The following is a 26,631-nucleotide window of genomic DNA, read 5'->3' as shown; positions in this document are numbered from 1 at the left end:
TCAGCTCCTGCTTCTGGGATTCTCCTAGGGATGTGATTGGCTTCTGGACTAGATGAACCACAGAATCGTAGAGTTGGAAAGGGGCCTAAGGATCATCTATCCCAACCCGCCTTGCAATGCAGGAATATGCAGCAGTCCTGTATAGGAATCAAACCTGCAACCTTGGCATTATTAGCAGCATGCCCTAACCAACTGAGCTATCCACAATCCAGCAGGGAAACTCTAATGTTCTAATGGACTACAATAACTGCCATGGGAAAGAAAGGCTGACATAGGCCTTCGGAAACGGCCTTGTGCCGAGTCAAGCCATTACATTTCCGAGCACCATTCAAAGTGTTGGTGTTGACCTTTAAAGCCCTAAATGGCCTCAGCCCAGTATACCTGAAGGAGCGTCTCCACCCCCATCGTTCTGCCCGGACGCTGAGGTCCAGCACCGAGGGCCTTCTGGCAGTTCCCTCACTGCGAGAAGCAAAGCTACAGGGACCCAGGCAGAGGGCCTTCTCAGTAGTGGCGCCCGCCCTGTGGAACGCCCTCCCACCAGATGTCAAAGAGAAAAACAACTACCAGACTTTCAGAAGACATCTGAAGGCAGCCCTCTTTAGGGAAGCTTTTAATGTGTGACATTTTAATGTATTTTTAATCTTTGTTGGAAGCCGCCCAGAGTGGCTGGGGAAACCCAGCCAGATGGGCAGGGTACAAATAATTTATTATTATTATTATTATTATTATTATTATTATTATTATTATTATTAGTCCATCTAGCTCAGGATTACCTCCAAATGCCAGCTGCTGGAAGCCACAGGACCTGCTTATGGGCTTCCCAGTGGTTGGCCACTGAAAGAACCGCATTCTGATCTCAATGAGCCTGACCCAGGTTCTTGTGAAATCAGTCCAAAAACGTGGGGAAGGGTGCAGGGAGCAGGCTGGCGGCGGGTGCCCCAAAGAGGCCGCCATAACGAATTTCCACCCACTTGCCGGCATGCCTCGCCTCTGCCACCAACACCAACCCACCACCCCCCCCCCGCCCCGATGGAAGGGGAGGATAATGTTATGCCTGTTACCGAACATACCAGAGTCACGTTCGAAGGTCTCTGGTATTCTGCGGAGGCAGAGGTCAGGGGCCTGTGCCCCCAGGGGCTATGAGAGAAAAGCCAGCGAAGGAAGGGGGTGTGGCCATCTGCTGGACTACTTATGCAGAGGTCATTGCTCCCTGTCACACAGCCCCTCTAGCCTTTGGCTCCCAGGGCCCCCGAAGGGAGGTGGGGAGGGGGGAGATAAGCATGATGAAAGCCAAGCCCTGATGCACGGAGACAAGCTGGCCAGAGGAGACTAAGTGGAAACAGCCGGGAGCGCCACACTCTTAAAGGTGCAGCGCTGCTTTAAAAGCTTCCCTTTCCTTAAAACTGAATTCCACCAGAACTGCAGGGATTAGATACTTCTTTTAATCTCAGCTTCTTCTCTCAGAGACCAGACATTTAAAGTACAGTGTACCTCGGGTTACGGTACATACGCTACAGGTTACAGACGCTTCAGGTTACAGACTCCGCTAACCCAGAAATAGTACCTTGGTTTAAGAACAATGCATAACAATGCATAGCACAGTCTTTGCGGCTGGCATACATACACACTATTTGCTGAAAAGAGAACATGCAAAAAAATAAAATGTAGTGACAACAGAAATCCACCAGAAAACAGAAATGAATAAAATGATGTCAGTAAACCTGAGTGTAGGGGCACGGGTGGCGCTGTGGTCTAAACCACAGAGCCTAGGGCTTGCCAATCAGAAGGCCGGCGGTTTGAATCCCTGCGACAGGGTGAGCTCCCGTTGCTCGGTCCCTGCTCCTGCCAACCTAGCAGTTCAAAATCCCGTCAAAGTGCAAGTAGTTAAATAGGTACCACTCTGGCAGGAAGGTAAACGGTGTTTCCGTGCACTGCTCTAGTTCACCAGAAGCGGCCACATGACCTGGAAGCTGTCTGTGGACAAAGGCCGGCTCCCTCAGCCTATAGAGCGAGATGAGCGCCAAAACCCCAGAGTCATCTGCGACTGGACATAATGGTCAGGGGTTCCTTTACCTTTACCTAAACCTGAGTGTTGGAGAAGAGTCTCCCCCTGATCCTCTGTATGTTTCACTGCTTTAGCTTCACTTACCAATGGGCCTCGGCTGGAGGCAAGTCATTCTGCTGCCTCCCTGCACTGGAGGTGACTTGATCGCTCAGTCACTCCTGAGGCAAAGACATCCATGCTTGAAAGATGTTGGCTGTTGTGTCTCTGCCTGAGTCATGAGGTTTGGCTTGGCTTCCTTACAATCAGAAACCACAGGGGGAAACATCATAGCTGCTCTCTGCTTTCCCTGCCCTAGTAAGGAAACATTTGGGGGTATCTCTCTGATTTCAATTTGGAAGCAGAAATGTGCCATATTCTGGAAAATAGTATTCAGTATCAGCACAGTTCAACAAGCCACTTTCTTATTCAAGCAGCAGAACTCCAGATCTTCTCCAAGATTGCAGAGTGTGATGTTTTCAACACTTTTTTTTTTTTTTAACCACTTTAATCAAGCTTCACAGGAAACCTGGAATGGGAGGAAATGCATTTAATTCATCTGCAAATATAATTAAACTATGCACTGCTAAGATTTCATCGTTAATTGGCTCACATTCACCATCTCATCCAGGCAGCAAATCATGAGGTAGCTGTGCTCTGTTCCTCTTCCGACTTTATGTATAATGCATTCGACAAATACTAGGAATGGAGAAGATTACATTCCAAACCCTGCAGTGAGTAAATTAAATGTAGTTGCTGCAAAGTAAATTGAAATACATATTGGACTTATTACACTGTCGAGTTTAATAGCCACCAGTGGGCTGGATTTCACCTGGTGAATATAATCTGCCTGTGATGTGAATGAATGTGGGTTGGATTTTTGATTTTTAAAAGGCAAAAAGATCTTTGAACGGTGGTATCACAGTTTATTTTGAGACTGTTTAGCAACTGCTGGCGTTTCACCTTTTTCATCAGTCACCAATCTTCCTCGGCTTTTTATGGCCTAACCCTTTCCAGACCAAACTTCAGAGCTGTTTTGTTTATGAGGAGTTTTGTTAAAGATAGCTGGTGAGGGTGTAGAAGGAAGAGGTCTGTCTGTGCAAATCCACAATTTGAGTCGACTTTCCATTTGGTGGTTTTGCAAGCTTTGGAGCAGTCTGGCGAGCATGTTTTGAGGGATGTTAAGATGCCAATTTGCCAGATGAGTCCACACAACTGACTTCTACTGGGCCACTGCTGAGAGAGCATTTTGTACCATGAATCCAAATCTGACTTTCTGACTTTCTCACCTCTGTTTTGCTCATCTCTAAAACCCTGATCTCATGAACCAACCGCTTTCATGGGCTGACTTAAGATACCCTTTGGCTTAAGAATCTGCCCACAGTCTTGGGGGGCTATTTCTTCAAAGAACCGTTTCTTTCTTCCCACCCCTCCTCTAATGACAATGATGCTTTACAGGGGAGCTAGCCTGGGCTCTGTTATTTATTTTTCAGCCCTTAGGTAAGGTGTGTGCATGTGTGTTGGTGTGAATGTGTGTGCGTGCACGTGCAAGCACACACACACAGCAGGGTATTGTTCCCAAGTTGTCCTTTCTAGAAAATAAATCCTTTATGCATGGGCTTTAAAAAGGGGAGAGAGACTTCATGCTTTCAGATTTATCCTCCTGTGCTCCTCGCTGACCTTGCGTGACCTCCATTACTCAGGAATCCTCCAGAGGATTCCTTAAAAGACAGGCTTGCAATTATGGACCTTCAAAATCATTTGTTTGCTCAGGGCAGGGTGGTCTGCGACATCCGGACCCTTCCCCCACTCCCTCTCCCACCCCCTACAAAAAAAGCAACCCCAGAATTCATTGGTGAGGAAAGGACTCTTTCTGCCCCCATTCCCAAAATTATGATGATTATCATAATTATCCCTCTCAGCTTAAAATTGCAAATCCCCCTCTTGTTCCTGAAGGCCAGAGGACTCTAATAAGCTTTGTGAATTTGCTGGCTTAGCATGTTCCCAGCCCAGGATTTCAAGGCAGTGTAAGACTGGGGTGGGGTGGAAAAGGATTCATCTACATTATAAAAATGAAGTGCTCCCCTCTTGAGAAGGTTTCTAGTGGTGTGAGAACTTGGGGAGGAGGAAAAAAGAAAGAAAAAAAAAATGCTCTTTTTGGACATCTGCTTCCTGGTGCTCCCTCCCCCCCCCCCAAAGTGGAAGCCCTGAAAGAAGATGGCAGGAAGGAGGGAGGGTGGGAGGGAGGGAGAGGTGGCCAACAATGGATGAAAGACGTTTGAAAATCTTTAATTCTGTGAGAACTAGAAGCTGTGGGTGGTAAGGAGATTTTTAATGCAGGGAGGGGAGTATGCATGATACAATTTTAAAACAAACTTCCAGTGGGTTTGCATAACCAATATTCCACTATTCAAAGTGTTTTCTGCAAGTTGCTGGGTTCATTTCCTTTTTTAAAAAAAATAATAATTTCAATGTAACCGCATGTTGGAAGATTCAGGGCAGATAAAAGAAAGGACTTCTTCATAGAGCACATAGTTAAACTAGGGAATTCACTCCCATAGAAGCAGTGATAGATTTGGATGGATTTAAAAAAAGGATTGGACAAATTCATGGAGGACAAGGCCATCAGTGGCTACTAGCTGCAACTGGGACACGGGTGGCGCTGTGGTCTAAACCACTGAGCCCTTGGGGATTGCCAATCAGAAGGTCAGCGGTTCGAATCCCCACGACAAAGTGAGCTCCCGTTGCTCTTTCCCAGCTCCTGCCAACCTAGCAGTTTGAAAGCATTCCAGTGCAAGTAGATAAATAGGTACCACTGCGGTGGGAAAGTAAACGGCGTTTCCGTGCGCTCTGGTTTCTATCCCGGTGTCCCGTTGCACCAGAAGCGGTTTAGTCATGCTTGCCACATGAGCCGGAAAGCTGTCTGCGGACAAACGCCAGCTCCATCGGCCTGAAAGCGAGATGAGCGCCGCAACCCCATAGTTTCCTTTGACTGGACTTAACCATCCAGGGGTCCTTTGCCTTTTATCTTTTTACCTTTACTTGAGACACTGACTGGTCTGATGCAGCTAACTCGCCAGAAAGAGGTTTGGCTTCCTTTCCCCCCTAATGTGCTATGTTTCTACATGCAGAGTGATAGATTCTGCTTTTTAAAAAACAACAACATTTTAGAGGACTTGCAAGTGCTTGAGTCTAGCAGCATCTAGACTGCTAGAGTAAAGAGGATCTTATGAGGAATGGTTGAAGGAGCTGGATATGTTCAGCCTGGAAAAGTGGCAACCGAAAGGAGATATGATGGCCATCCTCAAATATCTCAAGGGCTTTTACAGGGAAGAGGGAGCAAGCTTGTTTTCTCCTGCTCTAGAGGACAGAACTCAAACCAACAGCTTCCAGTTACAAGAAGTGAGATTCCGACTAAACATTAGGAAGAAACCTTTGACAGGAAGAGCTGTTCGGCAGTGGAACAGACTCTCACAAGAGGTGGTAGACTCTCCTTCCTTGGAGGTTTTTGGATACAGAGGTTGGATGGCCACCTGTCGTGTACAATATAGTTGAGATTCCTGCATTGCAGGGGGTTCAGCTAGATGACCCTTGGGATCCCTTCCACCACGACAACTCTATGATTCTACGATCTACTTCCCAAACTTGCTGCTTAGTAGTATTAGGCAGGCACCTTCATTGTGCTGTTTTCCACATCTATTAAAAACTTTTTTTAGGGGAGCCTACCCAGACATGTCAGGACGTGGGTGGCGCTGTGGGTTAAACCACAGAGCCTAGGACTTGCCAATCAGAAGGTCGGCGATTCGAATCCCCGTGACGGGGTGAGCTCCCATTGCTTGGTCCCTGCTACTGCCAACCTAGCAGTTCGAAAGCACCTCAAAGTGCAAGTAGATAAATAGGTACCACTCAGGCTGGAAGGTAAAAGGCGTTTCCATGCGCTGCTCTGGTTCGCCAGGGCGGCTTAGTCATGCTGGCCACATGACCTGGAAGCTGTACGCCGGCTCCCTTGGCCAATAAAGCGAGATGAGCGCCGCAACCCCAGAGTCGGCCACGACTGGACCCAATGGTCAGGGGGCCCTTTACCTTTACCTTACCCAGACATGTACATGTCCTTGAAAGGTTTTAATCTACACTTGGGAAGGGGGGAATTATGTCTACTTGTTTTAAAAGTTTTATGTTATATGTGTATTTTAATGTACAAATTGATTTGCATAAACAGCTATGAGGAGTTTTGTTGTTTAAGAAGTATATACATCTTGTTAAATTAAAAAAAGGGGGCTCTATCACATGCTATTTCTTTTCTCAGTTTGCTAAGCAGGTACCTGCTGGAATCATGGATGGGCCAAGAGGTCAGTTTTGCTCTTTCGTTTTCCCAATCTTAAATTCAGGACTCCAAATCAGTTTGTGTTTTGTTGTTTTAATTCTTCATGTAAATTCAGGAGCATTTTAGTGCTCCTTTCTCTTAATATACGTATCTTCATATGCATCTAACATACACAAAATGCTACCAGTTAATTTCCCCCAATATAAATGCATTTTTATATGTTACCTTTAGTAATATGTAAATATGAAAAAAGTAACACACTAGACTAGGTACAACATCCACCAAAGGGACAGAAATCAATTTAAGTCTTCTTGTTTTACTGACAACCTCGTCTGTCTCTTCTTTATGTGCAGTTCCACCCAAACTGGACTTCTATTTTTAAAAAAAAATCACAAAAAACTATTTGGGGACAAAGTCTTCTTCCCCTGACCTAGGGAGGAGGCAGCAATATTTTTCTAGAAAAAGATGTGCCAGAACTTACCAGGAATACCTCCCTCAAAAAATCCTGGGAGGAAGGAATGAGACATGTTTCAGAAAATTCAAAATGTCCTTGAGGAAGTGTAATGTGTTATTTAAAAAGTCCCCAAAGCGAGCCGTCACAATTGATACTATATCCCACACAGAAATCACCTGCACCATGTTTACCTCTGCGTTGTTGAAAGGTAATGTCTTTTTTGGAAGGTGAGTTGTGGCCCAAATAAAGGAGACATTTCAAGTGACATCTGAAAACCAGCCCAAGCTTTAGGACAACCTTCTTCAGCCTGGTGCCCCTGCATATGTTGCCATGCTGGCTGGGGCTGCTGGGAATTGTAGTCCAACAACATCTGCAGGTTGCTTGGAAGGCTGCTTTAGGAGGAACAAAAATGTTTTGCAAACCGCCTGTTAGACACAGTTAATAGTGAACAACGTTGGTCCTTTAATGGAGTATTCCAGCTCCATCCAAACTAATTTCCTTTTTGGGAGGTGGGAGGCGAGGACAATGAGCTTTCAGAAACTGGGAACCACTTAACACTTCACAATAAAAATAAAAAAGCCACCATTAAGCCATCCTCCTTCCTTTTTTTCCAACTGTAAGTGGTCTGGTTTGTCTAAATTAGATTTAAATGAAGTATTTTACATTTGCCAAAAGTACCTGGAGTCACGCTGTCAAAACGTCACTCTTGTTTTCCTTAAAACACCACCACCCAGCTCACTCGGCAGCTCTTGTGGGGGGGGTGGCCTTGCCGAAGGCGGGGGGGGGACTGGAGAGAAAGAGCTGCATTAAAAGAGTGTCTCATAATTATGCGGCAGTGGTTAAGAAAGTGTTATTTGTCTGCTAAATCCAGCACCCGGGCCATTATCGTCCCTGGCAAGGAGCCAAACTTTGCAGCAATTTTGTGCCAGAGTTTTCGTTGACGTGCTGCTGCCAGATCCATTAAATAAATAAATAAAAATTCTAAACACAAAACCTTGCGGGGAAAATATATATATGTGCGGATTTCTCCTTATTATTTGCTTTATTGAAATATTTATATCCCATCTGTTATGTGGGCGTCTCATGGCAATGTACAGCAAATACGATATAAAACCTTCAAATGCAATAAAAAAATCACCAAAATACAACAAGCAACGATCAATCAACAATCCAAAAATAATCCTTAAAAGTTCTACAGCGACAGACATCAAGAGCCAGCAAAAGCCACAGTGAGGAGAATTCCCCGTCCCCCCGCAAGCACCAAAACTGCGTTGATGCTGATACATGCCTTATTTCTATGAGGAAGACTGTTGACCACTACCAGAGAATCGTAGAATCATAGAACTGTAGAGCTGGAAGGGACCACAAGGGTCATCTAGTCCAACCCCCTGCCATGCCGGAATCTTGTGCCCAACGTGGGGCTCGAACCCATGACCGTAAGAATAAGAGTCTTGTGCTCTACTGAATGAGCTATCCTAAGTCCAAGGCCCTCTTCTTAGATGGCTTTGTTTCTTGAAGTATACTGTATTTCCATCTTTCTGCTGCATTGCAGCTGCTGGCTTTGTCATGAACCCAGCAGCAAGCAAGACTTCAAAGTCTGAGGCCAGGTTCAAAGCTTTGGGCCAGCTGGTGGAGATCCAGAGGATCGTGGAGCCTTACCCTCCAGAGCTCCTATAAAAAAAACTCTCATACCTCCAGCGCCAGTAGGGTCAGAGCTCAGGTCGTCTTGGGCACCTTCACTTCCCACAGGACCTCATTGACCGGGCAGCAAAGGGAGCTCACCAGGTGGTGGGTTATGGAATAGAGGAGGCCAGCCCATCTTCAGGTGAGAGAGTTGGCCCTTTAAGAAGCTGAAGTTATCCACATGGGGGAGCAGAGCTTAGGAGTAAAAGGTTCAGTCTTCCTCAGCTTTCCTCAGAGCACAGAGGCTCACCTGGAGTTCTCCGTGGTCCTGAAACTCCTGACCCACTTTGTCCAGTGAGATCCAGCATCAGGCCCAAGTAAGACAATGCCAAGGGCTTGCCAAGGGGCTTCCATCTTTCAAAAAGGAAAGCACCCACATAGCTGAACCCTTATCAGATGCTCCTTACTTCTAGGGCTCCCTCCCCACTCCCCTTAAGAGATTTTTCGCTAGTTATGAGGCAACAAGATGGCGCTGCTGGTTCCCTCAACAGACATGTAAAGTGTGCAAAGAAGGCAGTGCCTCTAATCCCTAACTGTGATTGGCTGCTCCCCAGCATGATGTCATCCCCATGTATTTAGGGGCACAGGGCGGGCACCCGCCTTCCCATGAGGCAGAGTGAGAGAGCTGCATCACACAGCTAAGGCCCCATTCACACTACACATTTGTTGCAGGAACACAGTATCCTGAGAAGCATGATTTGTTAAGGGTACTGAGAGTTGTTAATACACCCCCTTCTCCTCGCACAGCCACAATACCCAGAGCTCCCTAGAAAGAGGGACTGACAGCTAAACCACTCTGGGAACTGTCCTTCTGTGAGACCTCTGTGCCTGAAGTAATACATGCAGGAGGTCCCAGACCCAATCTCTGGCATCTCTAGCTGGGAGAGATCCCCCTCCCTGAAGCCCCGGAGAGCTGCTGCCAGTCAGTGTAAACAATACTGAGCCAAATGGGCCAATGGTCTGAGTCAGTTTAAGGCAGCTTCCTATGCTCCTAAGAGGCAATGCTATAGGCCAGGGGTCAGCAAAATTTTTTAGCAGCGGGCTGGTCCATTGTCCCTCAGAACTTGTGGCAGGCCAGAGAAACGGCACCGGGGAGCAGAGCTGGAAGAAGAGGCGAGGGGGGCAAGTAGTCCTCCTCCCCAGCCCCAGCGCTTACCTTCCCAGGGGTTGCCACCACCACCACAGCTGCGGTTTCTCGTGGGTGGGCAGGGCAAGCTCATCCACTCTGGTCTCTGGGCCACAGGAGCACCAGGGTGGCGATGGTGGAAGGGAGGAAGAGGCCGAGTGGCAACGGAAGGAAGAGGCCAAGTGGCGGCAGCTCTACCAATCAAACGCCACCCCTGGTTTACCTCAGCATGGCGCGGGGATGTCTGTGCCAATCAATCACCGCTGAGGTAAATCAGGCACAGCGTTTGAGTGGCAGAGCCGCCACCACTCAGCCTCTTCCTTTTGTTGCCAATGCCAGGAGTCTCGGCTTTGTGGCGGGTTCTGGCTTCGTGGTGCGGGCCGGATTTAGGACCCAGGTAGGCCTGATCCAGCCTGGGAGCCATAGTTTGCTGACCCCTGCTATAGCCCCTTCAAATATATGAATAAGCTGGGTAGAGTTGGAGAAATGTGTTTTGGGTGGGGAAGTGGTGGAAACTCCTGCCTTTCACAAGCCTGGAATGCAAACTACGGCACAAGGTAAGAAGCACACCTGCTGCCTCATCCACCTTCACCTCTAGCCCCCACTGGCTTGCGGACCCTGGAAAGTTCCCCTTGGGGGAATGCAGCCCTCGGGCTAAGCTAGACTCCCCACTCCTGCCCTTGCAGGCAAAGTTCATGCTTTTCTGCAAAGCCGTGGCCTCTTGAGACGATGGCCCTGGGCCTCTTTGCCAATTGCAAAGCATACCAGGAAGAAGAGAAGAGGACCTCGGGCTCAGTAATTGCATTCTGCCTTCCACCGGGTCTCCGGGGATGGATAGTCCTCTCATTCGCTCCGGCAGCTAGAACACACACACACACACACACACACACACACACACACCCTCCACCGCCTGCCTCCTCATAACACTGCTTTGCTCACACCCCACACTGGTATCCATCGTCGCGTTGGCCTGAGGATGAACTTGTTGCCATGGCAGGAGCTCAAATGTACACAGCCCAGCTCTGAATGGACAGGCAGCGGCAGAAGCGCCGAGCTCTGCCCACTTCTCCTGGAGATTCTTGTGGATGGCCTCATGCTCACCATGGCCAGCGATCGGGCCCAACATCCGGCTAAGTCTGCCTCGGGATGTCTGGAAGCCTTAAATCACTCTTTCTCAAATTACCGACTGCCCAGCACACACTCAACTTCCCCTCCCCAACCCAGGCTCTCCTCGGTCGGGGGGGGGGGGAGTTTCCTTTTAAAGCAGACAGGAGAGTAAGAGAACCTCCCTTGCCCATGTGAGGTCTGAGTGAGGTCCACAGCACCTTCCAGAGCATAAAACCCAAGCACAAAAATGGGTAGAAGCCCCAGCCAGTTAAAAAGAGGAGGGAGAGGGAATTCCCAAGTACAGTGGTACCTCGGGTTAAGTACTTAATTCATTCCGGAGGCCCGTTCTTAACCTGAAACTGTTCTTAACCTGAAGCACCACTTTAGCTAATGGGGCCTCCTGCTGCCACCGCGCCACCAGAGCCTGATTTCTGTTCTTATCCTGAAGCAAAGTTCTTAACCTGAAGCACTATTTCTGGGTTAAGGGAGTGTGTAACCTGAAAGGTATGTAACCTGAAGCGTATGTAACCCAAGGTACCACTGTACTACAAAACTCTTTTTACTGTAAGCCCAGCCTGTTCCCAAAGGCCACCTTTTAGCAACATTTCTCTAACGCACCAGAAGATATTGTGGGACTTGCTGCAGTATCCTGATGCGAAGGGGGTTGGAACCTTTGCAAAAAGATTTCTTCCCTTCCGCCCACCCCATTGCCGCTACCGGTGCCCTGAAATGCAATTGGGCTCAGAAAAATAAACACTATTTCTTAGCACCTGGAGTTTTCTGGACAGAGAAATTCCAAAGAAAGCTTCAACTGTATTTATGTTTATTTAACCACAGCGGCAAGGAATCACTATGCACGGAAACAGAAGGAGGAACGAATACTCTCAAAGGAAAAATACCTGATGAAAATCATGGAATACGAAAGATGGCAAAACTGACGGCGCTGTTAAGAGGCACAAGTTTAGTATCTTTCAAGGACTGGAAACCTTTTCTCGTCTATTTAAAAATACCTTTTCATATGGAAAGTCCACAGTGGGGTTTGAAGTTTAAGAAAAAGAAATAGCGGAACATAGTTAAGAAACCTATTAAAGATGAAACTGGATGCGATGGAATTTAAAAACGCAATTGTGTGTAATCATGATTATAAATACCGAGGATGGGTGAGCAGGAAGTCATTAGTATTCCAGAATAGGATTATTACCGTTGAGTGGCAAAGTGTAACTTTGAATCTTGAAATGAAATAAAATATTAAGCGAGTTTCCTCCCAGAAAACTCATTCAGAGGCTCCAAAGGCAGACAAGACTCTGCACTGGGAGTGACGGAATGAACCAACCCCACGCACTGCCAAGACGTGGAAGAACTTCTGGCCGCAGCAGCAGAGGCTGAGTGGAAGGAGAAACCGACAACACAGAGACTCAGGCGCTTTGAGCTCCTACAAACAATGGATGCTGTCACTGATCCAACTAGCTCAGCATTCTGTGCACCAGGGGAGGCAATCACATGCTCTCCAGGTGTCATTGGACCCCACCCCCATCATACCTGACCACAAGGACCATAGGAATTGGGAGTCCAGCCATATCTGGAAGATTAAAGATTCCCCAACCCACCTCCAGCCTTTGCTGAGGAACATTAAAAGAACCTGCTGGATCAAGCCCCTCTAGACCTGTTCTCACAGCAGCCAACCAGATGCATCAATGTGAAGCCCCAAAGAAGGGCCTGAAAACAACAGCCGTCTCCCCACTTGCAATTCTCGGCAATGGGTTCGGAGGCCATCCTGAGCTAGAAGGGCCTGTGGCTTGATTTGTCCTAAATCAGCCATAGGAGTTGTTCTTGTCCATAAGAACATTAGAAGAAACCCTGCTTACAGTCTTATACGCGATGTCTACAGCAAGATTCCTGGTGGCTAAGTATTGGAAAGGGAATCAGTTACCCACTAGGGGAGAATGGCTATGTAAGCTTTCAGAATATTTAGAATTAGCCAAATTGACAGATATAATAAGACAAAAATCAAAAAGTGAAGTGAAAAGGGAATGGGAGTGCTTAAATGAATACCTTAAAAGCCAAGGTTCGAGGACGGAAATCTGGCTGTGTCTAGAATCACCTTGTGAAGTGAAAGGATAAGAAAGAGGGATTTATATCTAGATGCTAGGATAGAAATGATAAGGAAAACAAGAAAACAGGAAGATACAATGAGAGGTAAAGGAGGTGCTGTGTGATTGGTCGAAGTCAATGTTGTTGGTTTTTTTAGTGTTTATATTATTAAATTGAAAGATATGGATATTTTTTCTATGCTGGTTTTTGTGTTTTGTGTATTGTTATTTTTTGATATTTTTCGTATTGTTGTGTGGAAAACACTAATAAAATTTATTATTTTATAAAGAAGAAGAAGAAGAAGAGGAGGAGGAGGAGGAGGAGGAGGAGGAGGAGGAGGAGGAGGAGGAGGAGTTTGGATTTGATATCCCGCTTTATCACTATCCTAAGGAGTCTCAAAGCGGCTAACATTCTCATTTCCCTTCCTCCCCAACAACAAACACACTGTGAGGTGAGTGGGGCTGAGAGACTTCAGAGAAATGGGACTAGCCCAAGGTCACCCAGCAGCTGCATGTGGAGGAGCAGGGAATCGAACCTGGTTCACCAGATTACGAGTCCACTGCTCTTAACCACTACACCAGGCCAAAGGCCCATCTAGTCCAGCATCCTGCTCTCACAGTGGCCAACCAGATGCCTGTGGGAAGCCCGCATGTGGGACCCAAACACAAGAGCCCTCTCCCCTTCTGCCATTTCCAGCAAAGGGCAATCAGAAGCATTGTTGCCTCCGACAGTGGAGGCAGGACTGAGCACCACCACTTCTCTGCATGCCACCTGGATGCTGCCACCAGCCCTTTGCCCCCTCTGTGCATCAGAAGGCGGTCCTTGCTAGCTTTCTGGAGCCTTGCCTCGCAGCAAAACCCCGCTTGCTGCTCCTCCTGCCTTCTTTCCAGCAAGGCCTCTTGCCTCCATTGTTCCCTTCCTGTGACCTGTGAAAGCCGAGCCACTGAGCTCAGCGAGGGTGGTGGGCGCAAGAGACGGCATCAAAGGGACGCTAGCAGAGGAGGGGGCTGGGGCCTGATCTTGGCCTTGACAAAGCGCTGCTGTTAATCAAGCAGGAGCTCAAGGAGGTGCCAGCTTATTTAGCTGTGGCTCCTCTTCAGAAAGGATTGGGGGAGGGCGGGGGAAGAGAGTCGAGAGGCCAAGCGGCTGCTCCCAAACCGAGAAGGGGAGATGCCATAAGATGATCAGCAGAAACCTTTTATGCTCCAGACTAATAGTCAATTCAGACACACATTCCAAGCATAAGCAACCCTATCAAGCCAGGAACAAGCACCCAGAAAACCTCTGCTTTTGCTGGATTTGATGCTACAATGCTGATTGCATTAAACTCTGGTGCCTGGCTGCATTCATAGTTTAGGAAGCTGGGAAAGAGAGTTAGGGTTCTTCCCGTGAGCTACACTTCTCCCCCTCCTGCACTGCCCTTGCTCCTGCAGTGCTAGCTATGCTAAACCAAAGTTATGTCAAACCATTAGTCCATGGGTAGGCAAACTAAGGCCCGGGGGCCAGATGCGGCCCAATCGCCTTCTAAATCCGGCCCGTGGACAGTCTGGGAATCAGTGTGTTTTTACATCAGTAGAATGTGTCCTTTTATTTAAAATGCATCTTTGGGTTATTTGTGGGGCATAGGAATTCGTTCATATTTCCCCCAAAAAAATATATTCCGCCCCCCCCCAAGGTCTGAGGGACAATAGATCGGCCCTCTGCTGACAAAGTTTGCTGACCCCTGCGTTAGTCCCTCTAGTTCAGTACTATCTACCCCAGATAGTACTTTTCCTGTTGGTGACTTTTCCTGTTGGTGACACTTGTTGGAAATGCGACATTTTGTGACACATTAATTCAGTTTTCTAGGAAATTGGAGGTTAAATGGACCCCTTTCCAGCCCCTGGAGGAGTGCAGGGACAGCTACACACTGCAGCCGGCACACTAACGTGTTGCAACACACAGTTTGGAAAGCTCTGGTCTACACCTTCTGGAAGAGGCTTTCCAGGATTTCAAAGTCTGACCTGGAGCTGTTGGGAATCGAACCCGGGGCCTTCTGCATGCCAAGCAGATGCTCTGCCACCAAACTACAGCAAAATGGCGTAGAGCCCTCCCTATCACAACCGTCTCCAACCTGATCCACCCCCCAAAATGGACTAAAGCTCCCACCATCCCTGATCATTGGAAGAGACTGATGGCCAGTGGGGGTCTCATAGCACCTAATGGGGAGAAGGCAACCTTAGCCTTTCTAAACTAACCCCCCCCCCCACACACACACAACTCTGTAGCTGTCCCTCCCTGGGAAGGGGCTCCAGCACTTTTCCCCAACGGCTTTCCCTTTGCCCTTCCCCCCCCCCAGCCATGTGGCATTTGAATGGCGGTCCGCTCTGCAAGGAACTCAAGTGCAGAGCTCAGCCTCTTTCCCACCGCAACTTAGCTAAGAATGCATTATGCAGATAAAAGGCCGCTAGCCTTTTGGGCTACACCTGTTCATCTTTCTTGCAGGGACCATTCCTGTCTCTGGAGCTGTTTACCAGGGACGGGGCTTTGTCCGTTCTGCCGCCTTCTCCCAAGGCAGGAGGGGAAGGAGCTGCCTGCACTTGAGCTCGCCCAAGGCCCTCCTCCTGCCTACATATAGCAGTGTACAAGTATTCGACGCCCTGGGAAAGAGCAAAGAATGAAAATGGCCAATTGTCTGTGGCTGAGCACCCTCTCCAAGCAGGAAAATTGCAAGGAGGTGGCAGAAGAAAAGAGAGGAGGGGGGGAAGAGTCCTCTCCCACTCACACCCCCTCCCCCCAAAAATCTGAGAGGTAGATGTGAAAGAAGGTGGCAGTTGTGTGTGCTCTGAGAACAGTTCCCAGTCCTCTTAAGGATGCAAGCCCAGCGAGGAAGGAGGCCTCTTTTTCAATCCCTCTGAGAATCCACATCGCTTGGGCCGCATCTCCCAGGCTCCGCAAAGCAAGCAGACTTTCGCTTTCAGCAGCGCCCCATTCAGCTCCGAACAATGAGGGACAATAGGCGGAGGGGAAAGGGTGGCCGTCTTTGAGCTGCATTCAAGGGGCCATCTGCTCCAGACGTCACGGCCAAGGCTGGGAACCAGGGAAGCTCCCAGGTTCGGCCTTCATCCCAGCCACTTCGCAAGCGGTCCTTAGGCAAAGCCGACTGACCCCGCCTTTGCCGCCGCCAAGCCAGCTGCTGAAAATCAAGTTTAAAGAAGGAGCCTCCCTTTAAAAAGCCAAGATGCTACATCTGGGGATGAGCGGCTGGGAAGGCAGAAATGCCAACTGCAGTGGCAGGGTTACCCTTTGCAACCCAAGGGCCACATGCCGCTCTGGGCAACCTTCCGAGGGCCGCATGTCACTGGTAGGTGGAGCCAGAGGTGAAAGCGGGCGGAGCAACAGCTGTCAATTTCAGCTGGCTAGTTTCTGCACACAGTCACACCCCCTTCTCTAACCTGCATACAGGCAAGCAAGAGAACACGTCCCAGCAAGGCAAAAACACTCCCGATATTATGCAGGGCCAGTGGGAAGGCTTGGGGAGAATTCAAAGGGCCAGTTTGGTTCCCCACCTTCTGGGTTACCCTGCCTGATGGCTAAATAATATACAGTGGTACCTCGGGTTAAGTACTTAATTTGTTCCGGAGGACCGCTCTTAACCTGAAACTGTTCTTAACCTGAAGCACCACTTTAGCTAATGGGGCCTCCTGCTGCTGCCACACCGCCGGAGCACGATTTCTGTTCTCATCCTGAAGCAAAGTTCTTAACCCGAGGTACTATTTCTGGGTTAGCAGAATCTGTAACCTGAAGCGTATGTAACCCAAGGTACCACTGTACAGAAGCCCTTCTCCAAATTAGGAGAAAGGGCCTTTTCCCTTGATAACTCTCTGGGTTTGAAGCATCCTCTGCCTATCTAGCATCCACCTTGCTGAGTTTTAGTTTCTGGCTAAAACTTGTTTAATGCGTCAGGTTTCCCCATAATGTTGTTTGCTGCTGCTGCTGCTGCTGTTGCTACTACTTTACTGCTATGCAAAAGTGGCTTGGGAAAACGTGTCCATTCAGCAAAATTGCATTAACCTGCTGGTGAATGTCACGAGGGCTTCTTGAAAATCGCAAACTGGTGCAGAAATGTGGCAAGCTGAGCTTTAAGAATGGAAGATTGAGAAACTGGAATTGGCAGGTTCAGCCACCCTGACCCTGGGGACGGCCAACAACCTGAAACCTGCCGTGAAGAAAACACCCAGAGAGATAAACTATACATGGAGCATGTCTAGTCCAGAGAACCATGCAAGATGATAGAAGGTGACATGAAAGAAATTTATAAAATTACACATGGCACAGAGGAAGTGGATAGAGAAAAGTTTTTCTCCATCTCTTACAATGCTAAAACTCATAGACATCCAATGAAGCTGAATGATGGAGATTCGGGACACATAAATGAATGGCTACTAGCCACAAGTTTTGATGCATTTGAATTCTGGTGCTGGAGGAGACTCTTGAGAGTCCCATGGACTGCAAGAAGATCAAACCTCTCCATCCTTAAGGAAATCAGCCCTGAGTGCTCACTGGAAGGACAGATCCTGAAGCTGAGGCTCCAATACTTTGGCCACCTCATGAGAAGAGAAGTCCCTGGAAAAGACCCTGATGTTGGGAAAGATTGAGGGCACAAGGAGAAGGGGACGACAGAGGACAAGATGGTGGGACAGTGTTCTCAAAACTACCAGCATGAGTTTGACTAAACTGTGGGGGGCAGTGGAAGACAGGAGTGCCTGGCGTGCTCTGGTCCAGGGGGTCACAAAGAGTCGGACACGACTAAACGACTAAACAAGCAATGCTGCTGAAGATCAGTTGCTGAAAACCTCTGGAGGGGGGGGAGTGTTATTGCATTCAGGTCCTGCTTGTGGGTTTCCCACGGGCATTTGGTTGGCCACTGGGCTCTCTGGGCCACTGGCTCTTCCTGCATCCTTACAATGCAAACATACAATTATTCCGAAGATGTCCTTGGGCAATTGCTAGGCACCCCCTTACGATTTCTATGTGCTGAGATTTGATGGCTGTAACAATGCCAAAGCCTTCTCGGTTTTGCAAGACAAGTTAAAGATGATAAATTGCTCAACAGGATTCGCCATTAGTGCAACGCCTTGGATAAATTTCCCCTGAGCCTCCTGCAAACCACTGGGTGATGCTCCTACCTGCAGCAGGCGGATAGGAAAAGCCAGCAAGCAACTTATCCCCATCGCGTAAGAGAGGGAGGTCAATTTTTAACATACATTGCATGATTACAGTCCCAGAGCCCATGCAGTGCAGCTGGCTGTGTTTGAGTATGGAATCCCTCTAAGATAATACAACCTTCCAAGATTATACAGTAATCTTATAATTATACAATAACAATCAGGGATGCATTGCAATGATCAGTGCAGATTTCCATGTCTTGCCTTTCAGCGAGATCTACTATTTTCTGTCCACGTACTTGAGAAATCATTTGGAGTGCTCTCTAGTATGTATCTTCTTTTGGAATGACCAAAGGTGTGTTTTCCATGAAGTAGTAGTAGTAGTAGTAATAATAATTTTATTATTATTTATACCCCACCCATCTGGCTGGGTTTCCCCAGCCATTCTGGGCGGCTCCCAACAGAACACTAAAAACAGAATGAAACATCAGAAATGAAAAACTTCCCTAAACAGGGTTGCCTTCAGATGTCTTCTAAAAGTCAGATAGTTGTTTATTTCCTTGACATCTGGTGGGAGGGCGTTCCACAGGGCGGGCACCACCACTGAGAAGGCCTTCTGCCTGGTTCCCTGTAACCTCACTTCTCGCAACCTCGGAGCTGGACCTCAGTGTCCGGGCTGAAGGATGGGGGTGGAGATGCTCCTTCGGGTATACTGGGCCGAGGCTATTTAGGGCTTTAAAGGTCAGCACCAACACTTTGAATTGTGCTCGGAAACGTACTGGGAGCCAATGTAGGTCTTTCAGGACTGGTGTTATGTGGTCTTGGCGGCCACTCCCAGTCACCAGCTGAGCTGCCACATTCTGGATTAGTTGTAGTTCCACTGCACATAACAGAGCGTGCACCCTATTCTCTTGAAATTGAAGCACCTCTTGTTTTTGGTGTTCCTAAATACTTTGGAGCGCAGTGACTAAAAAACCCCTCCCCTTTCAGTCTGATGTGGTGGCTCTAGGAAATTGGGGATAGGGACCTTGCATGGACCCAGGTGCAGAAACAGTAATGGGTCTTCTGCCCCCTGCAACCCTGGACCACTACCCCCCTTTGATCCTGACCCAACCTGGCCTTTTCCAAGCAGCCTGATTCCAATCAAGATTAAGATCAGGTCATTCACACTGATCTCACCCAATGGCATACTTCTCCAGAGTCTTTTTCCAGGGCAAAATTCCAGCCTAGTAAGAGTCCTGGCTTCTCACACTTCCCTCCTCCCCTCTTTTACCATGAAGATAAAAAAAATAGAAAATCACTGTGTGGCTGGACAATGTTTATTACAGCATGTGGCTTTCCTGAAATCCACTGTGATCTGTTTCTGTCACCACCACTACCACCCCATTCAGTCCAGAGATACAACACATATTAAAGGGGGTGGGAGGGGAAAGAGAGAGAGGGAATCCCTTCATTTAAGGAATCAAGGAATCCAATCATTGATTAATCTGCTAACTAAAAAGAAGGAAAAAAAACAACTTTCCTTCTGCACTGCAGCCCTAACTGCACACTATGGGATTCTCCACTCCAATCTTTGAGAAAGAAAAAGGAGCTTCAGATGTAGAGCCCCTCATCATGCTTAAAGGTAAAGGGACCCCTGACCATTAGGTCCATTCGTGGCCGACTCTGGGGTTACGGCACTCATCTTGCTTTATTGGCCGAGGGAGCCGGCGTACAGCTTCCGGATCATGTGGCCAGCATGACTAAGCCGCTTCTGGCGAACCAAAGCAGCACACGGAAATGCCGTTTACCTTCCCGCCAGAGCGGTACCTATTTATCTACTTGCACTTTGACGTGCTTTCGAACTGCTAGGTTGGCAGGAGCAGGGACCGAGCAACGGGAGCTCACCCCGTCGCGGGGATTCGAACCTCCGACCTTCTGATCGGCAAGTCCTAGGCTCTATGGTTTAACCCACAGCGCTACCTGTGTCCCTCATCATGCTTACTGTCACCCAAATACTGTCACCATTTAAAAACCTGCCCATTCTAGCAATTATAACCTGTGCTCCATCAACACCATGCAGCCAACTTAGCTACTGCACATCCATTAATGTCAAACAGTCAACAAAGGCAAAGTAAAGGATTTGCAAGATGGAGGAACCTCCTCAACTTACTTGCTGCTTGAATCCTGGCTTTGCGGCTCACCACCATCCCAAAGCGATTCCGAGCCATGCAGTCGTACTCCCCTTCGTCCGAGGACCCATCGCCCTTCAGTTTCTGGAAGTGGGAGAAGTACAGCGAGCCATTGGCGAGTGTGAAGGAGTCCTCTTTGTCCACCACCAGCACCCCGTTCTTGCGCCACGTGATACTGATGGGCTGGATGCCTTCCACCTGGCAGTACAGCACCAGCGGCTGCTCCTGCACAGCTATGTGGTCACTGGGCTCGATGGCAAAGGAGAGTTCTGTGGAGCGGCTCAAGTCTGAAACACAGAGAGGAGGGAAGGGGAAGGAGAAGGAGAGGTCATCTCCAGGGCCACAGAGACACAGTCTTCCCACCATGGCAGGGATCACCAACCAGGAAGCTGCCTTGTCAAGTGGGTCAGACCACTGGTCCGTCTTGCTTATCATGGACTACAGTGATTGGCCATGTGGTACTCCAAAGATCTCAGGCAGGCTCTTCCCCAAACCTAGTTGGAAATGCCAAAGGATTGAAGATGGAGCCATCAAGCTGTGGTCCTTCTCTTAGTGATAAAGATTCCTCATGATTCATAATGGAGAGCTAATTTAAATGTCAACATAGGAAGCCAGTCCAGTGTTAGCAACTCAGATATATAAGCTAATCGCCAAATGGCACCTTAAGCCTTGGTTATGGAGTCTCTAGGTGCCTTTTTTCCAAGGAGATTATTTATTTATTTATTTATTACTATTATTTTCATTTCTATACTCCTTTCTATTTTAAAGAAAATATCTCAAAGTGGTTTGCAACACATTAAAACATCAAATCGAACAATCCAGAATAATACAAATTCAAGCTTCAAGGACAATGTTTCACTTTCTTCTCTAAGTGACATTTTGCTTTCCCCATATTTTGTTACCTACTTAATATATATAGCTGCCCCACAGCAGAAGTACTCTAGGAAGTCAGTGTGGTGTAGTGGTGAGAGTGTCAGGCTAGGACCTGGGAGATCAGGGTTCAAATCCCAACTCAGTCAGGAAGCTCACTGTGTGACTTTGGGCCAGTCACAGCCCCTTAATCTACCTCATAGGGCTGCTGTAGGGATTAACTGGGGAGGGGGATGAACCATGTACTCCTTGGAGGAAAAGGTGGGATATAAATGCAATAAGTAAGCTGTTCTGTTTACCAGCTTAAGAAAGCTGGAGGAGCCAGCCAGATGGAGATGTCAGTCGGCAACCTGGCATCCAAAGATCTCCACATGGTCGCAACTGGACCCATGTTAGTCACAAAATGTGCCTGGCTCCTGGCTAATTTCAAATACTGGAAGCTACATGATCATTGAGTCACCTATTGGTCCACTTAGCTCAGTGCTGTCTATAAACAGAATAAGATGCACAGGTAAGAGTTACTCAGGTCTGTCGTGGGACTAACTTCAAGGAAGCCAGTTACAGATAGGTAGCCATGTTGGTCTGCCATAGTCAAAATAAAAAAATTCCTGCCAGTAGCACCTTAAAGACCAACTAAGTTAGTTCTTGGTATGAGCTTTCGTGTGCATGCACACTTCTTCAGATACCCAAGGAAGCCAGAAAGCCAAGTTTCAAGGTTTGCACCTGGGAATGCTAAAAATGTGTTTGTGACCTGCGGAGCACAGGACACAGAATCCTGCAGCTGGGGGGGGGGTGTTCATCTAGTTCAAACGCCTGTTTGAGGCAGGATATCCAGAGTTAGAGATATCCTCCTAATGTTCAATTGAAACCTGCCCTCTTGTAGCTTAAATCCAGTCAGTCTTGCCCAGTCCTTCACAAGAGCAGAGAACACGTTTTTATGCTCTCCTGTGCGGAACCCCTCAAGTTTGGAAAGAGTGCTATTGCAACCACCCCCAGGGTTCCCTCCTCTAGATTAGAGATGGGTCAGTTTCCATTTCCCACCTCTTCCCCGTCTTTAAATTCAGTTTTCCACATTTCCATATCAATTTTTGTTTCCAAGAGTCCTTGTAAAAATCCAGCAGCATGAATTCAGTGCAAATTCATTTGAGTATACAATTTGGCCATTTGCATATGTAACTCTGACTGATATAAAGCATTTTTGACTGTCGGTTTCAACAATATGTGCAAACTTTAGATGCATTTTTGTACACACAGAGAACTGCATTGCAGGATTTCGAGTAAGGCAAATTTGAAATGATAGCTGTACTGGGGTTCGCATTAAGTTTCAGAAAGTGCAAATTAGATGGATTCCCCTTTAAATGGAATCCAAGCTTAATTCCCAATATCCCAGCAAGAAATACGGTTCCCTTGGATCAATACAGCCCTGCTCCATAGCACCTATCTGCCTCGATGTTTAGAAGTACTAACCTTCCTGTTTACAAGACAGGCAGCTCTTTAAAGAGGGAGAGCAGAGGGAGGGAGGGAAATTTTAGATGAGTCTTTCCGCGACAGGATGAAGCCTGATGTTTTAAGATGCTTAATGGGTTAATAAAAGGAGGCGGACAAAGGCCATGTTTATTCTCAGCCTCCACTGCTCAAATGGAGTCGCCATTTGGAAAAGTTCCTGCAGCCTCACCTCTGACATGCAGCTCGGTAACCCAAACCCGCCTCTTTGTCTGCCCAAGTCCATCTGCCTCATCTCAGGTTTCACTCCATGCTGATCCCCTCGTAATCCAATTTAAGTTGCCATATATAAGGCGAGAGGGGGAATTCTGAAAGTGCCCAAGTCTCCCAAAGTAGACGGGTTCTCATTTTTGCAAAAGAGAAGCGACTAGCTCCTTTCAAAGCAGAATAGTGTTTATGGGGAAAGGTGAGAGCAATTCCATCTTTTGCCAAGCAGGCTAAGTTGAGGGCTGGGGAGCAGCCAGGCCTTAGTCAGCACAGACCAACGGCAGAGGTGGATTTGGGCAGTGCAACCAATTCCGCCACACTAGGCGCTGAAACTATGACACAGCGAATTGAGCAGAACGGAAGGTGAGAGGTGGGGACGCTGAATTTTGGGCTGGCACAGGGCGCCGCTGAAATTGGAAAGACCAAAATCTGCCCCTGCCAACAGAGATGCTCAGGCTCAGTTGAGTGCCAAGGGGGCGGGCGTTACTGCTGACACAGGTAGTACTGTCAAAACCAGAAAAGAGCCAGCTCCTGCTACCTTAAAGCATGGAACTCAATGGTTTAGAGATCAGCTTGGATTCGCTGGCAAAAGAGTGGCCTCAATTGAAATGAAGGCAATTTCGGATATGGATGAGATGTTTCGTCTTTTGCCCTTGAAGAACTGAAATACCACCCCAGGCCAGAGGCAAAAGGTTAAAAGTGGTTTTGGAGGTGGATTTCAACTCCATTTTCTTCTTCTTCTTTGTTTAAGGCAATTGTAAATAAGATTACACAATTAATGGAGAAGGAGGAAAAGGCCACCATTCACTTCGCTGGAGGGGGAAAGAAAATAATTGCGGCTAATTTCCTAATATAGCCCTATTCACATCTTGGATGCCTATCAAATCTAATATCATGGTGCCAGAGCCCTGAGGCCAGTGGGTGGGAAGACAGATTTGAAGGAAGCCTTTTCAAATCAGGATGTGCAACACTGCAATAATATAATACAGTTGTGTTATATACAGTTGTGCTATATACTTCTGAGCCCAACACAGCTCAGATGTAAGCCCAAGCAAGTTTAAATGGGTCTAACTCTGACCCAGGGCTGTGGCCTCCTATGCCAAGTTAGCTTCTTAAATAACTGAGAGATTCTTCACCAGTCAATTAAGTGCTTGCTCATCTCCACTCCAGCTGGGGCTTTGTCAGGGGAATTTTCTCTCCCTCCTTTTAAATCGCTTTTACCTTTTATTATGGCAAAGGAAAGGAGGGTGGGAGCAAGGAAAATGTAATTGACAATGTCACAATGGAGGAGGGAAAACTTCAAGACAGAAAACTCCCCCTCTCTGCCAGTTCTCCTGCGAGAAACATTTCATATCTTCCCCAACAATATGATGTGTGGCGACACAAACAGTTATTTAACCAAAAAATATCACCCAATATTTGATCAGAGAGAAAACAATTAGCAGGGGAAAGGCTGAACTCCCAGTTTTATCTTGCAGAGAGAGGGAAAGGGGGGGAGGGAGGAGGCTTGGGGGTGAATGAGAGCTTTTCAATGCACTCTGAAGTTGATTTAATTATTGTTTTCCCCATCTTCCAACCCTCGCTTTTAACTGGGCATCTGTCGTTCCTTTCCACAACCTGAACAGCACCAACTACCACTGCACAGTATCAAGGTTGCAGTCTGTGTACCCACACCTGGGAGCAAGCCCCATTGAACGTGGTGGGGGCTTACTTCTGAGTAAACTTGCAAAGGGTTGTGTTGTGACTGGGTTACCAGACTCCCGGAATCTCATCTCCTCCCCCACAATGACAATGGGGGTTTTGCTTCAGGAGGGAAGCCACCGTAAATGCAGAACCCACCATTGCATTTTTTAAAAAACAACCCCTCCTAATATTTTTCAGATGCTCCAAAACTAAACTGAAGCCTTCCCAGGTGTTAGCACTCCAAATACAATTGCTAAGGGGAAACAGGAAGGAATTTGGGGGGGGGGGGCCTCTAAGGAGACAGCCAGAAAGAGATCAAACTAGCTCTGACCCTTTTCCTTTTTTTTCTGCAAAGCTACAGGAGGCTCAGTCAGGGATTCCACAGAGGGGCACCGTGAGAGGTTGGTCATATGAAATCTATTTACAGCTACCGTAAGGGATCAGTCCTTGCACTGTCTAACATGGGGAGGTGGGGAATGAGCAGGGAGCATATTGGGATCTATTGGGAGATCTCTGAGTAATTCACAGTAATTCATGTGGTTCTGACTCCTAATCTTTTAGCGATTGCAACTAGAAAGCTTCTTTATTTCTTTTTTAAAAGCACAGGGTGGTGAGGAGAGGGAGAAGAACATGAGTTTAGGTTCAAAAGGACCTGTGTGCTTGGTTCTGGTATTGATCATAATAACTGTTATTATATCATTATCCCATCCTATGGAATGCCCTCCCATCAGATGTCAAACAGATACACAGCTGTATGACTTTTAGAAGACATCTGAAGGCAGCCCTGTACAGGGAGGTTTTTAACGTTTGAGGTTTTATAATGTTTTTAATATTTTGTTGGGAGCTGCCCAGAATGGCTGGGGCAACCCATTCAGGTGGATGGCATATAAATAATAAAATTATCATCATCATCATCACAAACTCCTTAATTCTTAACTAAACCACTTTGTCTTTCTTTCTTTCTTTCTTTCTTTCTTTCTTTCTTTCTTTCTTTCTTTCTTTCTTTTCTTACTTATTACTACATTTACGGTACTTTCCACCTAGGAGCTCAAGATAGTGTTCATGGCTCTCCCCATCCCCTCTTTTACTCTCACAGCCACCCAATGAGGGAGCTCAGACTAAGAGGCATGCCCAGCCAAAGGTCACCCAGCAAGCTTGATGGCCAAGTGGGAATTTGAATCCTGGTCTCCTAGGTCAGTGTTTCCCAACATTGGTTCTCCTGCTGTTTTTGGACTACAATTCCCATCACCCCTGGCCACTTGTCTTACTAGTTAGAGATGATGGGAGTTGTAGTTCAAAAACAGCTGGAGCCCCAAGGTTGGGAAACACTGTCCTAGATCATAGTCACAAAACACTCTAACCACTACACCACATTGGCCTTTTTCAACCTGGCTGTGGTCAGTGGCCTCTAGATTCTAGTGAGAAACAGGCAAACCAAGGAGATCCTGTATGCCTGAAGTCTGCCATCCTTGGTCTAATATCTAATCCATGTTCTGAAGACTCGCTTGAAGGCCTTGTTTGGGTTTGCTGTGAGCAACCCTCTCCTAGGGCCTTGCTTTAAAGTACGAGTAGGAAACCTTTTCATCTGCAAGGGCCACATCTTCATCAGAATCAGCCTTGTAGGGCCAAATTGGACTGGTGGGTGGGGCTGCCCACCTATTGGTTTCATGACATCATAGTGACATTACATGCAAGATACTTTGAAGTCCAGAAGCTGGGGCTTCTAAAGGAGAGAGTTTCTCCTCTTGATTTGGCAGTGGGTTGCAAGGATCCTCTGCTAAAATTATAATGGGGGAGGGAAATCCTCCCCTTTAAGCAGGGGATTCCAATGCACAGCCCTTCCTGATGCAGGAAGGGGTGTGCATCAGGATAAAAGGGAGGAGGTTTGTTAGCAGGGAATCCAAATCAGGTCTGGATGGAAACCTCTATGAAATCAATGAAAGAGAAACTCCATTTTACCAGATGGCTGCAAAGTCCCCTTCCTGAATCTCCAAGGTTTGGGGAAGGGGTCTTTCCTACTTGGAGAGATCAAGAATTGAACCAGAGAATTTTTGCACTCAGAGCGCTGAGTCAAGACCCTTCCACACTCCAAACAAAGGACACACTAGCACTAGGCAGCATAGCATGAATGCTTCCCAAGATATTCTGCTGGAAACCTGCACTGAAGCTACCTCTTAGGCTGAGGCTGCCCTGGGGAGCATGGCTGAGCCTCCTCCACGAGGGG

The 26,631-nt window shown here is 47.5% G+C and overlaps 1 protein-coding gene across 1 annotated transcript in view; it reads right to left on the bottom strand.

Annotated features, from left to right (window-relative positions):
- The window catches only part of IGDCC3 (immunoglobulin superfamily DCC subclass member 3), a 105,437-nt gene that overhangs the window by 68,359 nt on the left and 10,447 nt on the right, over positions 1-26,631 (bottom strand). The window contains exon 2 of the mRNA XM_083475057.1: positions 20,126-20,431. Coding sequence (XP_083331183.1) covers positions 20,126-20,431 — 306 coding nt within the window. The remainder of the gene's footprint in view (positions 1-20,125; positions 20,432-26,631) is intronic.

The sequence above is a fragment of the Podarcis liolepis genome (assembly GCF_965112155.1).
Source record: "Podarcis liolepis genome assembly, chromosome: 14".
Lineage (NCBI taxonomy): Eukaryota > Metazoa > Chordata > Lepidosauria > Squamata > Lacertidae > Podarcis > Podarcis liolepis.
The sequence above is the reverse complement of the archived record's forward strand: the minus strand, read 5'-3'. Positions and strand labels throughout refer to the sequence as shown.